General features: G+C 51.5%; 2 protein-coding genes across 4 annotated transcripts; both read right to left on the bottom strand.

Annotated features, from left to right (window-relative positions):
- Positions 1-6,827: 6,827 nt before the first annotated feature.
- On the bottom strand, positions 6,828-11,335 carry SYNE4 (spectrin repeat containing nuclear envelope family member 4). Of its 3 annotated transcripts, none has more exons than XM_058708724.1 (9): positions 11,222-11,335; positions 10,398-10,535; positions 10,056-10,206; positions 9,423-9,566; positions 9,023-9,217; positions 8,692-8,950; positions 7,902-7,979; positions 7,139-7,194; positions 6,828-7,046 (listed from the first exon to the last, which is right to left on the bottom strand). In XM_058708724.1, exons 1-9 carry the CDS (start codon positions 11,290-11,292, stop codon positions 6,846-6,848), a joined length of 1,293 nt encoding a protein of 430 aa, XP_058564707.1. In that variant the 5' UTR covers positions 11,293-11,335; the 3' UTR covers positions 6,828-6,845. The 3 variants fall into 3 exon arrangements, with proteins under 3 accessions (XP_058564707.1, XP_058564708.1, XP_058564706.1); XM_058708725.1 differs by having other exon boundaries at positions 8,702-8,950; XM_058708723.1 differs by lacking the exon at positions 11,222-11,335 and adding an exon at positions 10,623-11,136 and having other exon boundaries at positions 9,423-9,788.
- A 24-nt stretch (positions 11,336-11,359) lies between these two features.
- Positions 11,360-16,253, bottom strand: ALKBH6 (alkB homolog 6). Its single transcript, XM_058708726.1, has 7 exons — positions 15,805-16,253; positions 15,610-15,688; positions 15,231-15,299; positions 13,405-13,465; positions 12,889-13,040; positions 12,564-12,642; positions 11,360-11,407 (listed from the first exon to the last, which is right to left on the bottom strand). Exons 1-6 carry the CDS (start codon positions 16,059-16,061, stop codon positions 12,577-12,579), a joined length of 684 nt encoding a protein of 227 aa, XP_058564709.1. The 5' UTR covers positions 16,062-16,253; the 3' UTR covers positions 11,360-11,407; positions 12,564-12,576.

The following is a 16,253-nucleotide window of genomic DNA, read 5'->3' as shown; positions in this document are numbered from 1 at the left end:
TTTTCAACATTTTTTATTTTTTTTTATTTTTGGGACAGAGAGAGACAGAGCATGAACGGGGGAGGGGCAGAGAGAGAGGGAGACACAGAATCGGAAACAGGCTCCAGGCTCCGAGCCATCAGCCCAGAGCCTGACGCGGGGCTCGAACTCACGGACCGCGAGATCGTGACCTGGCTGAAGTCGGACGCTTAACCGACTGCACCACCCAGGCGCCCCTTTAAAGGCCCTCACAAACCAAGAAGTGACCCTCTGGGAGGGGGAGGTATGGGGAGCTATCTGTTCTTCTCTGGAGCCCTCTGGACTAGCAGATTGGTTGAAGCAGCCTAGTTCATGCCCCTGGGCAGATCCATTGACCCACCGTGGTTTGACCCCAAAGAAACCCCAGTTGACTCCTTAATAGAAGGTAGGGAGGTAAGAGAGAAAATGGTGGAGCTCAGGAGGCCTGCCTGGAAACCCCTGAGGCAGTACTGGGGACCTCAAACCTGGCTGAAGAGTCCAGCCTCAGCTACAGGCTAGGACTTTTGTCAGCAAGGACCAGGTGTTGGGGAGGAGAGGTAGACCCATAGGCCCCAGGCGTACCTCCTCCCATATCTCTGTCCATTACATCTCTCCCGCATCACTCACCTCTCCCTCTTGCTCACTCCTGGATCCAAGATCTTGAGCCCTAAGAAGCTCCAGGATGGGAGCTTCTGGCAGGGCTGCAGGCAGTGAGCAAGTTCCCACTGGGGCTGGGTGACCTGGGTCAGGAGAGATGTTCTACCCAGGTACTACAGATGAACAGAGTCTGTGTGGTAGAGGGAGTGAGGGAAGGGAGTGCCTGATGTGAGGGAGGCAGTTGTAGGTCAGTGGTGATTGAGAGCATGGACTCTGGAACTGGAATGCTTTCATTTGGATCCCAGCTCCAACATGTACTACTAATTATATGATCATGGACCTGTGATTTAACCTCTTCGTGCCTCAGTACCCTTATCTGTGAAATGGGCATCATAATAGGGCCGTCCTCATGTGGCAGTTATAATAGAGTGAATTAAATACATGGTGTGGCACCAGATGATGTCCCAATTCTGTGACCCTCTCGCCTACTTGAGTCCACGTGGAGCTAAAGAAGAGGAGGCTTCCTGCTGTGAGCTCCTGTGTCTGCTCCTTTGCATGAGGGCTTTCTGGGAGTTACAGAATGTGGGTTAATGCGCTTGGGAGCAATCCTTAGCCTGGGGGGACAGCAGTCACTGGATGAGTGCTCCAGCCTGCCTGTTGTCTGATGAGACAAGTGCAGGTCTATTCCCCAAGGTTCCTCAGAGGCCCCCTGTGGGACTGAGCCCCAGTCGCCCACAGCAGTTACCATTTCATGAGCACCTTTTCTGGCATATCCCCTGGCCTGTCTCACTCTCCCCACTCCCTAACTCCTGTCTCCTGGGATCATATCCCAAATAAACCTCCCCCAAGCCTTTGACTCAAAGTGTGCCAATGTTTACATATGGTTGATACTCTCTGTATTTGTGCTGTGTCTTTTTTTACTCTGCTAAGGCCCAGGGTCAATGCTTCTCAATCCCTTAGCCCTGTCAAACAGGAACCTCCTGGTCTAAGAAAATTGCGATAAAGGACTTATGGGGCTTGGAGTAATTTGGAGTGTGTATTGTGGATTAATAACAGAATTGAATGGAGTGGCTAAATTTCCTGATTCTGATAACTACACTAGTGTTAGAGAATGCTCTTGTTCCTAAGAACTACACACCAGGGGTGCCTGGGTGAGTTGGTTGAGTGTCCAACTCTGGACTTCAGCTCAGGTCAGATCCAGGGTCATGCGATCAAGCCCTAAGTTGGGGGCCCATGTTGATCATGGAGCCTGCTTAAGATTCTCTCTCTCCCTCTGCCCCTCTCCTCAGCTGTGCTCTCTCTCAAAAAAAAAAAAAAAAAAAAAAAAATTAAAAAGAACTATACACCAAAGTATTTAGGAGTAAAGAGTATCAATCATGTCTACAATGTGCTTTCAAAATGGTCCAAAATACATGCACATACATAAATATACTAGCAAGAGTGTAAATGGTGAAGCACATGGGGTAAAATGTTAGCGGTGAATCTGGGTGAAAGGTATATGGGAGTTTGATGTGCTAGTCTTAAAACTTTTCAGTAATTTGAAACAAAAAGTTACATGAACACAAAGGCCAATGATCATTTACATTTGGGCACCAGAGATCTTTACACACAAGGCACATTTTTACAGCAGATTTGAAAACAGTAAAGCCTGTTATTTTCAGACTTTATAAATCTCTTATGCATCGTTTAAAGGCGTAGCTTCACAGATCTAGTAATCAATTACAATTAAATTTCTGGATTTTTTACCTTTTTTTTAAAAAAATTTTTTTTTCAACGTTTTTTATTTATTTTTGGGACAGAGAGAGACAGAGCATGAACGGGGGAGGGGCAGAGAGAGAGGGAGACACAGAATCAGAAACAGGCTCCAGGCTCCGAGCCATCAGCCCAGAGCCCGACGCGGGGCTCGAACTCACGGACCGTGAGATCGTGACCTGGCTGAAGTCGGACGCTTAACCGACTGTGCCACCCAGGCGCCCCATGGATTTTTTACCTTTTAAAAAAAATTTTTAATTGTTTATTTTTGAGAGAGAGAGAGAGACAGAATCTGAAGCAGACTCCAGGCTCTGAGCTATCAGCACAGAGCCTGATGCAGGGCTCTAACTCACAAGCCATGAGATCGTGACCTGAGCCAAAGTCAGATGCTTAACCGACTGAGCCACACAGGTGGCTTTTGTGAAATAATATCTGGTTTCCCTTACAGATTCTGATCTCCGTTCTATTGGGAACGACAGTTCACTAGAATATGTTCTTGTCTTGGGTCCCACACTCAGCTGTCCCAAGGGGCCGAGCCAGTGACCAGGCACGTGAAGTGACCTAGTGTGGCCTTAGGGAAGTGTGGGAAACTCACAGTACCTGATGAGGAGCCACTAGCCACACCAGCAAGTTACCACCATAATTATTTTTTTTTTAAGACTTTATTTTTGAGTAGTCTCTACACTCAATGTGGGGCTCGAGTTCATAACCCCTCAAGAGTCGCACGCTCTACCAACTGAGCCAGCCAGGCATCTTGTGTTACCACCACTCTTGCTCAGCTTCCTCCCTCATACAGCACTGGACAATTCTGGATATAAATTATGTGGAAGAATGACTAGGGTTTTCTTTACAGCAGTAAAAGTATTGTGATTTGATTTTAAAACAATCCTGATCTGGCAGTACTCCATGAATTGCTCGTGAGTAAAATGATATGATGTCTAGAATTGGCTTCAAAGTAATCTAGAGAGAGGGGAGTGGGTGCTTGGGAGGATTGGCCCTGAGTTGATAATAACTGGAGCTGGTGATGAGCCCATGAGGACTTGTAATGCTGTCCCTTCTCTTTTTGTACAAGTTCAAAAAGTATCAGAATTGAAGTTGGGAAAACAAACTCCAGTGGTCCCCAGCCTAACTCACATCAGAAGTCCTCTCTGTGATCCACAGGGTCTCACCTGATCTGGCCCTGTCACTTCTCTCACCTCACCTTCTCCCACGCTCCCCCTCCACCACTCATGTTCTAGACACACTGGCCTTCCCACATGCCAGACACACTTCTATCTCTGGGCCTTTGCACTTTCCCCCTCTACCTATTATGATAACTGGGAGCAACCTGGGGCTTGAGCATTTGAAATGTGATTAGGGACTAGGGAATTTTTAAATTTTTAAATAAATTTTGGGGCACCTGTGTGGCTCAGTTGGTTGAGCATCTGACTTTGGCTCAGGTCATGATCTCACAGTTTGTGAGTTCGAGCCCCACATTGGGATCTGTGCTGACAGCTCAGAACCTGGAGCCTGCTTTGGATTCTGTGTCTCCCTCTCTCTCTGCCCCTCCCCTGCTTGTGCTCTGTCTCTCTCTCAAAAATAAATAAACATTAAAAAAAATTTTAAATAGTAATAAGGATAAAAATTTTATAAATTTTAAGTAACTGAAATGTAAAAACAAGCAGTGTAAAATGTTTTTTCCATTAAACACAATTTTATTGTTTTGGTAGCATTACCAGATTTCAAAGGCTTTGTAAGAAAAAAGAATTATAAAATATTACATTATTTCTATATTGTTACATATTATAATGATAGTATTTTGGGTCTATAAGGTTAAATAGTAAAAACTCAATTATTAAAATTTTACCTGTTTCTACTGTTGACTATTAGAAAGTTTAAAATTAAAGCAGCTACTGAGGATGAGACTCTGCCCAAATGCCAAAGATTTATCATTGTCGATATGTCAGGAGGGAATGTTGAGGCCACTTTTTAGGCAACAGGCTTGAGCAGTGGAAACTTGAGTGAAGCGAAAAGGCCCACAGTGACCACCAAACTGAATGCAGTCTCATTAAGTGACCTGCCTAGAAATAATCATAGGCCCTAACTGATCAATGGGCTTCCCTCAACCAGGCACAGTTACCAAAAAAAGGAAAATTCCTTATGTCGCCATACTTCATCACTCCGCCCTGTAACTATAGTCCCTCACCACCACCTCATGGCAGACAGTCTCTCCTTTGCTGTCCTGGCCGCTGCTCCCTTGCAGTGTATTCAATAAACATATCTCCTGTAAAAAATAATACTAATAAAATAAAATTGTATTTGTGCCTCATGTTACATCTGTCTTGGACAGCATCACTCTAGGAGTCCTGTGGCTTGTTTCCTCACTACAATTTGCTCTAATCACTTAATTACAACATAATGACATAATTATTTCCCTGATGCCTTCCTCAACCACCCTAATTAAATTGTACCCCCTTTCCCTTTGGCCGCTTTAGTTTTCCCCTTAGCACTTAATCACCAACTGACCTATTACAGATTTTACCTAGTTTTTAAAATTAATTTATTAGTATTATTTAGTATTATTATTTATTACAGATTTTATTTACTGTTGATCTCCCCTATAGAATGTTGGCCCCATGGGGACAAGAATTTTCACCTGTTTTGTTCACTGCCCTGGTCCTGCTCTTTGACCAGGAACTGACTCAAAGCAGACACTTAGTTTTGAATGAATGAATGAGTGGTACAGATTTGTCCCATTACTTGGTCAGTTGGGTCAGAATTGCCAAGACTCTGCTGGCCCTATTTATGGTGACACCAGGGAGACCATGCCTTTTCTTGGTTGGGGACAGAGTCTTGGTGTGGACAATATGCACTTGATGTGAAAACAGGTCAGGTTTGTGTTCTGGTTTTTCCAGAATCTGCTGCTTCCTGCCCCTCTCCCTCAGTGTCCATTCCCCCTTCTGGACAGCTCCTTGGTTTTCTTTGGAGACTCACTTCTCCCCCATTTTCAGCGCATATGATTCAGGGAGGGCTGACAGCAGGTGACACGGGCCAGGGGAGCCAGCTTTGGGCTGTAAGGGAAGAGTGATTGTCCTGTTGGCTGCTGAATTGGTGGGATGTATGCTTAGAGGTTTTGAGGGGCACTCTGGCTACTGCTAGGTAAGAGTGAAGCCAAACCAGAGGAAAGAACTGGAAGAGATATCATTTGTGCCCCCGGATCCAGCTGTCCTTGCAGCCTGAACTTTTCAGTTACCCCCCCAAATCAGTTCCCATTCCACTTAAATCAGTGGGAATTGGGCTTCAGCCTCTTGTTCCCTGTGTGGCCTCAGGCCAGGGCTTCCCCTTTATAGCCTCAGCTTCCATTCTGTTAAGTGGGGACACACCATTGGGTGGTTGTGAGCATTAAGGAAGGGATGTGTGTTTAGTGTACATCCAGGAGCCTAGCAAGGGTTCTGCCTCTGTTCTTGAGTCTAGTCTTGTTCTACCTCTTGTCCTGATAGCATAAACTCTGAGGAGAGGATGAGCTTAGACACCTGAGGCTGGGGACTAGACTACAGGACTGAGCCCTGACAATTCAGCTTGGTGTCATCAGGACCCTGGGGAAGGGGGGTTTCATAATCCTACACCAGCGATGGCCCAGCCTGGGAGCCCGCCATGTACAATGTTTGAATGGAGAACCTGTACGGATGCACCTGTGCCTCTTTGCCTGAGGAGCCTTGACAGGCAGAAGAGACTGGAAGTGGTGGGGAGTTAACATCTCCAGGAACAGTCCTTAACCAATGAGAGACGGAAGCTGGTACATAAATGGCACAACTTCTTCACCCTTTTGGTGGACCAACTTTGAGTGTGTCCCACACAGTCTCGCAGAGGTCCCTAGTGGGATGGTGCCCCAGATGCCCAGAGCGGCAACCAACTCATTAACTGCCTTCCCTGGCTCACTTTCCCACTCCCCTATCAGTCTGCCTAGGGGTCACCTCCCTAATAAACTACTTGTGCTTGAATCTTTGCCTCAGGGCCTGGGGGACCCCAATCCAAGATGGGCTGATTCAGTTCTGTGCTGTACACTCAAAGCAAAGAGATCTGTGGAGGGGGCTGCCCAGACACCAGGACTGCATCCCAAATTCTGAGTTTTCAAACACCCAGTATCCTCTGAATGTTTGTGCCTCCCTCAAGATTCATATGTTGAAGTCCTAACACCCCAGTGTGATAGTATTAGGAGGTGAGGCCTTTGGGAAATAATTATGTTGTGACAGTGAATTCCTCATAAAAGGAATTTGGAATCCTTATAAAAGAGAGCTCCCTGCCCCTTCTGTCATGTGAGGACATAGTGAGAAGGTGACCATCTATGAAGAAGAAAGCAGGCCCTCACCAGATAGCCACTCTGCTGGCACCTTGATCTTGGACTTCCCAGCCTCCAGAACTGTGAGAAATAAACTTCATTGTTTATAAGCTACCCAGTCTGTTATTTTGTTATAGCAGACCAAATGGACTAAGACACATCCTTGGACATTGACCATTTATTACATATGTCTGGGCCATGTTCTCAGACTGGGGGGGGACCATTGACATAGCTGAGCACCAGATGAGGTGTCCTGGCCAGTCGGGCAGGAGAGCAGCAGGACCCCCCTGACGGTGGCAGGAGCAATGTGGCACCCACGAGGAGAAGGAAGAGGAGGAGAATGAGGAAGGTCAGGGACCACCTGGATGCAGGAGGAGGGGCTCTGTGAAGAGAAATGCAATGTTGAAACTATGGTGCGCTGCCACTATGAGCCCTGTACCCCCCACCCCCAGACCCATCTCCCGAGCATCTCACCCAGGGTCTACCTCCAACATCACATCCTGCAGGTTGGGAGATGCCTGCTTCTTGTCCTAAGGGGAGACAGCAGCCAGCAGCAGAATGGATGGGAGGGACACTTACTCTGGACTCTTCCTTCCTACCATAGACCTATGGGGCTGAGTTTATTTTTCCTTCTTTCCTGGAACCCTCCCAACCCTCTCCAGTGTAGTGGATATCTGTGCCTGCCCTCCATCCAGTCTTCCTTCTCCTGGTAACAGTGGCTCAATTTGTACAGTGGGTGGAGGGTATCATGCCGCCCCCCTCTCAGCCCTTCAGGTTCTTATGTGGCTGACCCCACACGTCTCTACTTCCGTGACTGGGCATGTGAGCCAGATCTGGCCAATGAGAGCACTCCATCAGTTTGGCCACTGTGATTGGTTCAGGGTGCAGGCCATGACCCAAGCTGGGCAAGTGGGAGGCAGCCCTGGGACATTGCTGCCAGCAGGTCGGTGGCACTCTGCTTCTCCTTGGGTGGGCATACCAGTGGGAAATGAGTATTCAGTATGGGCGAGTATTGGGGTGGCCATTTGCTGAGAAAGAATCCATCTTGGAGAAGTAGAGCCTGAAAGAGGAAAGGACTGAGCCCTGACAGCATTTGAGATCTCTTCAGCAGCACCCAGCCTTGTCAGTTACATGAAAAAAATTACATCCTCTTTTTTGTGTAATTCCATTTGGGTTAGGTTTCTGTCACTTGCCATCAAAATTCCAGAGTGATACAGCTGGCTGAGGACCATCTCACCTGAGGCTTCCGGACCAGGGAGCGTCTTCGCTGACCTGCTAAGTGTTTCCGGTGGCCGAAGCCCGACATGAGCATGTCCTGTGGGGAAATAAAGGTGTGGGAGTTCTCAGAGAACTAGTGACAGACACAAAGTTGGGCAAAGGCCAAGACGGGGTTGTCACAGAGGTGAGATTCTGGGGGAAGAAAAATATCTCAGGGAGAGACAAGAGAGGGACAGAGCCGAAGAAACCGAGAAGAGACATTACTTATTCATTCACTCAACAAATATTTAATGAGGGTCCATTACATGCCGGCACTGTTCTAGAATCTGAGGATGTGGTGGGCATGCAAATAGGAAAAGTCCTGGCATCCACGGAGCTTATATTCTAGCAAAGAGAGACTGTACATTAATAAATAAATGTACGATGTCAAGATGTGGTAAGTGCTGTTAGAAAATAAAGAGGTTAAGGAGTGATAATGTTTGGAGATCAGGACAGGCCTCTCTGAAGAAGTGAGATTTGGGGAGAGACTGGAATGAAGTGAGGAAGTGAGCTGGGCATGTGTCTGGGGGCTTTGAAATAGGAGTGAATTTGGAATGTTTGAAAAACCAGGAGGCTAAGATAGAGGAAGACACAGAGACCGAGAGAGGCAGGGGGAGGGAGGGAGGACAGCATTGAGACAGCAAGAAAGAGACACTGAGAGAGAGAGAGGGAGACACAGAGCCACCGAGACCCCCTTGAAAGGGAAGTACCCTACTAGGAGGCACACAGAGGTATCCCAAGGGTGCCTGTGGAGGAAGGGTGTCCCCTACCTGCTCTCACCTCAAGGCCTTGTCCCCTGCCCTCGGGGACCCTGTGGCCACATAGCTCACAGGGAGCTCCTGGTGTCCAGGCTGTCTTTTGCCCCAAGGGCCTGAGGCCTCCAACATCCCCTGCCGGGTCCCACTCCAACTCTGCAGGAGTAGGGAGGCTACTGGGTGCCCAGGGCCCCCAGGCCCCACCAGGTCCTGGCCCGTCCAAGTCCCCCTCAACTTCCAAGTCCTGGTCCAGTGTACTGGCCTCCTCGAACACCTGGTCAGAGGACAGAGTCATGGGGGTTGTGGAATTGGTACCTTGGGTGGGGACTGCCAGGGTGGGCCATACCAGGCTGTAGCTGACCAGCTGGGCCTGCAGCCACCACAGTCGCCGAAAGATGCCATCTCGGTGGGCTCTGAGGGCCCTCAGGACCTGCTCCAGGGATGCCCGGGCCTGAGGCTCACTCCGCTGTGCCAGCCCCTCACCGAATGCCAGCAGTGCATCTACACGCTCAGCTGCTCCACATAGGTCTGCCTGTAGCGCCTGGGGACAGAAGGTTGGACACCACTCCCACCCCCCACCCACACACCAGGAGCACCAGAGATCAGCTATCTGGAGTTACATCCCTTCCCCCTTCTCTTACCCAAACACCTAGAACATGGAGTAAACGCATTTCCCATCCCAGGAAGCTGGTACCCATTCCTGAGGCCCCGCCCACCCTCCCATACCGTTGCCTCCCACTGCCCACCTGCAGCTGGACCATCCCGCTCTGGGCTGATGCCCAGGGCCCCATGCCTTGCTCTAGGTCCTGCAGCCGGAGGCCCAGCCCCAACAGGCAAAGGGATAGGCTGTCCTGCTCAGCCTCCAATACTTCCTGGCCAGAGATGAGGTGCTGGGGAACACAGGGAACTGAGTCAGGGTCGGTGGGCCAACCCAGACCTTGCCCCCACTTCCATTGCCACCCCTCTTCTGCAGGCTCCTTCTGTAGCAGAGTCCATCTCTGGTCTGCACCAGGGCTGCTCCCACCTGGAGTCCTTCCCAGTGGAGCCGGGCCTGGACAGAATCTCCAGGTTTTCAAGGCTCCTAGAAGTGTGGACATAAGGGGCCTGGGGGTCTGAACAGAGAGTGGGTGATGGGGCTGGATATCCCCACAAGGAATGGGACTGCACCAGGGTCAATGACGAGCTAATTCTCTCCCAGTTGGCAAAATAATAAAGATTTTCTATAGTGATTGGTAAAGAATCATTTTCTGGAGTGTCCCTCCCCCCACAGATGCCCAACACTTTTCCAGAATCATCACCTCATGCCCAGTTTGGAGGCCAGATTCTGGGGGAGAGGAGGTGGGGGCTGGCACAAGGGGGCCTGGATCACCTCAGCTCACCTCACGGTGTCTGCCCCCAGCTGGGTCCTCACTGGAAGAGGGTGCTGGCAATCTCAGGGGACCAGCAGCAGGCTCAGTGCCCCTCAGCCCACCCTGGAAGTGTTCAGGAGGGTCCAAGGAGTCTTGCCCCAGTTTCTGGGCCTGTTCTCGTCTGGGAGGTAGGAGGCATTGACAGGCCTCTGGCTGAGCCTAGGTGTCCATTATCCACCCTACCCTACCCCTGTCCTTAGGTGCCCCTCCCATGTCCCTAGGTGATCATAGCCATAGTGCCTCCCCCCCTCAAAATGCCCCTGCTACTGCCTCCACCCTTTTGGGACCTAAGTTCCAAAGCCCAGCCCCTACCTGATTCTCTTCTCTCCAGATGCAGGGCAGATGGTGCATCTAGCAATGTCCAGTTCCCTAGGGGCTCCAGCGGGGTAGTTGAGGGGCTCTGAGGGGAATCTAGGGCCCAGAGGTGGGGGGAGGGCCATAGCTGGGAGCCTGGAGACAGAGAGTCAGTGAGGATCCCCAGTGAGAGCTCTTTTCCTGGCCAGGGGCATCCCCCCAGACCTCCTCAGCAGGACTCACACAGGCCTGAGGCAGCCAGAGGCCTGGGGGCAGGCTCAGCTCCACCTCCTCACTAGCAGAACTGGACTCAGGTCATTTGATGCCCGGCTCAGGTGGCAGCAGCACCACTTAACTCCTTCTTCCCTAGCCTGCCAGTTAGCGGAACCTCCCAGGTTTACCCCACTCATCCCACCTAAGGGGTTTCCCGATACAACCCTGACCCCTCATGAGCCATGGATTCTGCCCCACTCAGGGACCTGTACATCTGACCCCAGGACCCACACCATCCAAGGTCCCAGACACCGTACCCCTCAGGAACCCGCATCTGCCCCCGCCCCCCCCCCCCTCCATCAAAAACCAAAGAAAGATTTTTGTTGGTTTATTTGAAATGGGGCCTCTTCCTGTAGTTCCCACAAAGTTACTGGGAAAATAAATAACCCGGGGAGGGGGGGAGCCATCTCTGCCCCAGGGTTCCAAGGTCACAGGGTCACAGCTGTCAGGAGGTGGAGAGCCGGGAATGTGAGCAGGGCGGGCGCCTGGCATCACTTGCTGAGCAGGAGGCTGGTGCGCAGTACGCGGGGCACGCGGCGGATGGTCAGCGAGACGCGCGTGCCACGGACCAGGCTGGCTCCCGGCCGCGCAGACGGGCAGGCGGCGGCGTTGGGTGGCAGGGAGGTGGCGTCCAGCGCATCTACTCGGGCAGCTGCGATGCCGTGAAGGAGGCGCGTGTAGGCGGTGCCACGGAGCACCAGGAGGCTGCGCGGTTCCAGCAACAGCGAGGTGGTCGGCCGGGGCGGGGACCGGGGCTGCGGGACGGGATGAAGGTCAGCGGGCCCCTCAGAAGTCAAGGGGGGGGGGTAGTGGTCAGCAGAATTTAATGGTCAGGGGGGCAAGGGTCAGCGAGTTCCCAGGGGCAAAGGCTGAGGGGCAACTGTGCTCCCATGGAGCTTTGCAGGGGAAATCCTATGGGTCTCAGTTAGTGTGGGGGGGGGGGGATGGGGGTGGGGAGCGAGGGCAAGCAGTCTCTTGGGAGGAGGCAGGAACGTGGTTGCAGATGGGGGTGTCTAAGGGAATTGCAGCTGGGATCCCCAAGGGGTTGGGACTTAGACCCAGGGATCTGCAGTCCTAGGAAATGGTGGAACTGGACTGAGGGCTTGGCTGAAGCTAGGAAGGGCGGGGGGAGGGTAGTAACAGTGAGGTGGTGAGGAGCCAGTATGGTCTGGGCCTGTCTGCAGACATCGGGATGCTTGAGGACACCCACACACTGGAAGGGGATGTCAGCCTACCCAAGAGCATGTAGGGCTAAAAGGAGCAGCTGGGTGTTCAGGGGAGTTTCTGTGAACCATGAGGTATCAGAAATGCATCACTGAGAGAAAGGTCAGGGAAGCCACTGTCATGAGCAACCCCCCACAAAAGGGAGTCAGTATATCTGGGGGGTCCTTGAGAAATGAGTCATGGGTTGAGGCCCCAAGAAGAATCTGATGGTGTCCTTCAAGGCAGATCTACACTATTGGAGTGGCAGAGAGGTCTGTGTTGGGGAGCCTTGTGCAGCGGGCAAAGAGAGGATGTCTAAGAGGATGTCAGGAACAAGCATGAGTAAATGGTGTTGGGGTATCCAAGGATATGGGTGTCTGTTAGGAGTATTGGGGAGTCTTACACAGGTTATATGGACCTTGGGCCATTGGAGCACTCTGAACATGTGGGCCAGGGGATCTGTGGGGCATCGGGGCATTTATTTAGCAGGTGAGGCTACTGGGGTGTCTATAGATATCATTTCTAGGGCACCCTGCAAATGGATGGGTCTGGAGTCTGGGAGGATATGGGTGTACTCCTTGAGGGGACCGGGGAAGGTGTCTGGGAGAGTATCAGGGGTACCCTGGAAGCAGGAGGGACTGGGGCTTCTTGGAGAATGTGGGATGTCAGAATGCCCACGAGTGGCTGGGGCAGCGTCTCAGGGCCCACCTGCTCTGCGGGGTCATCGTCCTTTGGCTGCCGCGGCTCGTAGAGGTCCAGCATGGTGTGGGAGCCCAGGCTGATGGTGCTGACGGTCGGGTAGTAGAGTGGCCCGTCCTCGTGGGGCTGGGGAGTGGGCACCAGGGCTGGGCAGGGCAGGAGTCCACACATCCCCCCACCCTCTGGGGCTCAAGGAGGGCACCCCAGCTTGGGATGAGGTGGTGAATGCCTGGTTGGGGTATGTGGCTGCTTAATGAGTAGAGGTGGGTCAACATAAGGCCCTGCCCCATGGTGGATCGGAAGTCTGGGGGTCGGGGTGAAGGTGTGTGGTTACCATGATGCCCTCCCCAGGCAGATACTGGTTCACAAGGACGTGGTTGGCTGGGAGACCTCCAAAAAGGCTGAGGTCAGATACTTTGTCCACGTAGCGCTGGAGCCACAGAGGCAGCCGCTCAGGAACCATCCCCCGGGGATGGGGGAGCCCACCTGGGAGAGGGGAATGGGGTCCTGAGGACACCCAACCAAGGAGCCCTGGCACCTGGAACCCCCATTAGGGATATTCTAGTGGTTGGCAGTACTCTGACCCTTGGGAACCTGTGACTCTGGAGATCACTACCCCATGCCTCCAAGGCTTCCTGACTTCTCCAAACCCCTGGACACTTTGAGATATCCCAACTTATCAGGAAATCCCTAACCTCTCAGAACCTCCACTCACCCCTCAGAATCCTCCTGGCCCTGGGAACCCCTTGAGCCCTCATGGACCCACCCAGTGTCTTGACTATCCAATCTGAGTCACCTGCCCCAGCCTATATCCCCAAATCACCCATGCCCCCAAGGCAGGGACACTTACCCCAATTCTGTAACTTCCTCCCAGAGAGCTGGGTCCACTTTGGCTTTGGGGCATTGAAGACCTAGGAGGTGGGGAGGGGATCAGTCCTTTTTCAGGACCACCCTCACTGATCCTACCACCCAGTTCAACATAGGGCCCTCTACTTGGGGTGGAAATGGGTCATCTCAGAATCTCTGGGATTATTCTCTGAGATAGAATGTTCCCAGGATTGTGTTGTTTGACCTCTACCCTGTGTCTACCAGGGTCAAGGAAAGGAACCAGAGCTACACAATCGTGGTCTGAAACTACTCAGAACTCTGGGCTGGACTGGACTTTTTTAACCCAGCAAAGTGTGCAGTCTGTAATTTCCTGAATCCTGGGCTATCTCAGCACAGCCCGACTTCTGGAACCTCTTTGCTCCTATCACCTGAGGGAGAAAATGTGCTAAGCTGGGCTGTCTCAGCATAGCAGAGAGTACTTTGAAAATGCTCCACTGCCGGGTGTCTGGGTAGCTCAGTTGGTTAAGTGTCTTGGCTCTTGATCTCGGCTCACATTATGATCTCACAGCTCTTGGGATTGAGCCTCGCTTCAGGCTCAGTGCTGAAGAGTGGAGCCTGTTTGGGATTCTCTCACTCCTTATCTCTCTGCCCCTCCCCCACTCACACCTCTCTCTCTCTCTCTCTCTCTCTCTCTCTCTCTCTCTCTCTCTATCTCAAAATAAGAAAGAAGGGCGCCTTAGTGGCTCAGTCGGTTAAGTGTCTGACTTCGGTTCAGGTCATGATCTAGTGGTTTGTGAGTTAGAGCCCCGCGTTGGGCTCTGTGCTGACAGCTCAGAACCTGGAGCCTGCTTTGGATTCTGTGTCTCCCCCTCGCTCTGCCCCTCCCCTGCTCACAATCCATCTCTCTGTCTCTCAGAAATGAATACATGTTTAAAAAAAGGAAGGATGGAAGGGAAAGAAAGAAAGAAAACTCTCCACAGCCAAGATCCCAAAGGTCTACAACAGGCAATCTCCAAGAAATATGTACTCTATTTGATAATCTCATTCCTTTCACAGTTATGGGGCTGGAAGGGGCTATCTCAGCACAAGAGTCTGTGTTCTGTAGCTAACTTATTCCTGGGACTCAAACTAGACAACACTAGTTGAGATAGCACAGGGAAGATCTGTGCTCTACGACTAACGGTCTGAGACTCCAAAGGAGCTGAGCTTTTTAAATTCTTCTCTCCCTAAACCTTAAGAATAGAATACAGAATACTGGGCTATCTCAGCACAGGTGATTTGAGCATAGTAACCTTATTCCCAAGACTCAGAGTGTATGCTGAGCCATCTCAGCAGAGGGAAGAGTTTACTCTGTAGCATTCTGATGCCTGAGTTATGTCAGCACAGAAATCTGAAACTGCAAATTCCTAATTCCCCAAACCTCAAGGGCCTGAACCGGGCTATCTCAGCCTATGTTTATAACCTCCTTTTCTCTATGATAGCAGGATTGGGCTATCTCAGCACAGAGGGTATAAGACTTGTAACCGTGTTTCTAGCATAACGAATCTGATCTCAGTAACATCTGTTTTGAAGGCTGCACTGGGCTATCCCAGCACCGGGAGTCTGAGCTGCATAAGAACTACCTTCCTAAGAATCAGTTTGGTTTCTTCTAAGCTTCCTGGGAAAAGCTCTGACACACCCCAGCAGGTCCTGAGAGAGGAAAAGGGAAGATGAGGGATGGGTGCTGGAAGTCACTCTCCTTCCTGCCAGGATCTTTACTGTAGCCTTAGGGACTCTCACACAGAACCTGGAGATTGGGGAGGGATCTGGGAAGGAGGGAAAAACAAACTGGAAGGGTGTTGGGGTTACCTGTCGAAGCAAATACTCCTCCTCTTCCTTGGAGATGAAGTCAGGGACATAGTAGATTACAGGTGGTGCCTAGGATAGAGATCCCCGTGAAGGTGTGGCCCTTCAACCTACACCGGGGCTCTAGTATCACTGAGCAGACCCTCCCTCTGAAGGGTCTCCAGATGTTCCCAAACAGGCTAGGGCCTGAAGTCAAAGGACTAATGCCCGTTTTGAGGGTGGGAAGTGGGGGTGAGGGTGGGGCTGTACCCTGAGGGTAAGAATGAATTTGGAGGGAAGGAGCAGTCCAAGCCCACAAACTCAGGAGTCGGCCTGCCTATCCCCACTCTATCCCCCACCCTCTAGTCCCCACCTTCACCCTCTGCACCCCCAGTCTGACAACCTGTTCCACCCTGAATGGTTCCAGGGCTGGGACCCTGGCATCCTGATCCTCCATGGACACCAACTCCATGCACCCAGTCCTGTGGGGGAGGGGAGGATACTCTGAAGTCACCAAGCCTCCCACCCTCAGGCTATGATCCCATTTTCTGCTTTATCAAGGGCCAGGGCCTCACCTTGGCCCTAGAGTGAAACTCACTTGGTTTCTAAAACCTGAGTCCTCAGCATCTCAAAAGCCACCCGGACACAGTGAGTACCCAGAACACTGCCCCAAACTTCATCCACAATGGCCCACGAAACTACACATTTCTGCCCCTTAAGCCTCTCACAGAGAATATCCTCTGACCTCACTGGGAGCCTTTCCCAAGAGCTCCACGCATAGCCTCCAGGGCTGCACCCCAAAGCCCCTTCAAACAGTTTGAGATGCCATCCTAACAACTTCAAACCTGCGACCATGAGTCTGGGTCTCTAACAACATTCAAACTCCCCATGCACCCTCCTGCCGCCTCAAGCCCTTTCAGATGCCCCATTCTGAACACCCGCGTGCCCCCAATCTGAGTCTCCTCAGACAGGTCCACTCTCAGTCTCCTCGGATCCCCCCCACTCCGGACCCCTTCACACTTCCCCTCCCGAGCGCCCCTTCCCTGT

The sequence above is a fragment of the Neofelis nebulosa genome, chromosome 17 (genome assembly GCF_028018385.1).
Source record: "Neofelis nebulosa isolate mNeoNeb1 chromosome 17, mNeoNeb1.pri, whole genome shotgun sequence".
NCBI classification, from domain to species: Eukaryota; Metazoa; Chordata; class Mammalia; order Carnivora; family Felidae; genus Neofelis; species Neofelis nebulosa.
The sequence above is the reverse complement of the archived record's forward strand: the minus strand, read 5'-3'. Positions and strand labels throughout refer to the sequence as shown.

Coding starts and splice junctions, on each gene's coding strand:
- SYNE4 (XM_058708723.1), bottom strand. CDS start 10,525: ATGGCCCTCCCCCCACCTCTGGGCCCTAGATTCCCCTCAGAGCCCCTC. Junction 9,218..9,422: donor GCGGGATGGTCCAGCTGCAG/GTGGGCAGTGGG, acceptor TTCTGTCCCCAG/GCGCTACAGGCAGACCTATG. Junction 8,951..9,022: donor AGCTGGTCAGCTACAGCCTG/GTATGGCCCACC, acceptor TCCTCTGACCAG/GTGTTCGAGGAGGCCAGTAC.
- ALKBH6 (XM_058708726.1), bottom strand. CDS start 16,061: ATGGTCGCAGGTTTGAAGTTGTTAGGATGGCATCTCAAACTGTTTGAA. Junction 15,689..15,804: donor ACTCAGGTTTTAGAAACCAA/GTGAGTTTCACT, acceptor CCTCCCCCACAG/GACTGGGTGCATGGAGTTGG. Junction 13,041..13,404: donor GAGGAAGTTACAGAATTGGG/GTAAGTGTCCCT, acceptor CCCCTCTCCCAG/GTGGGCTCCCCCATCCCCGG.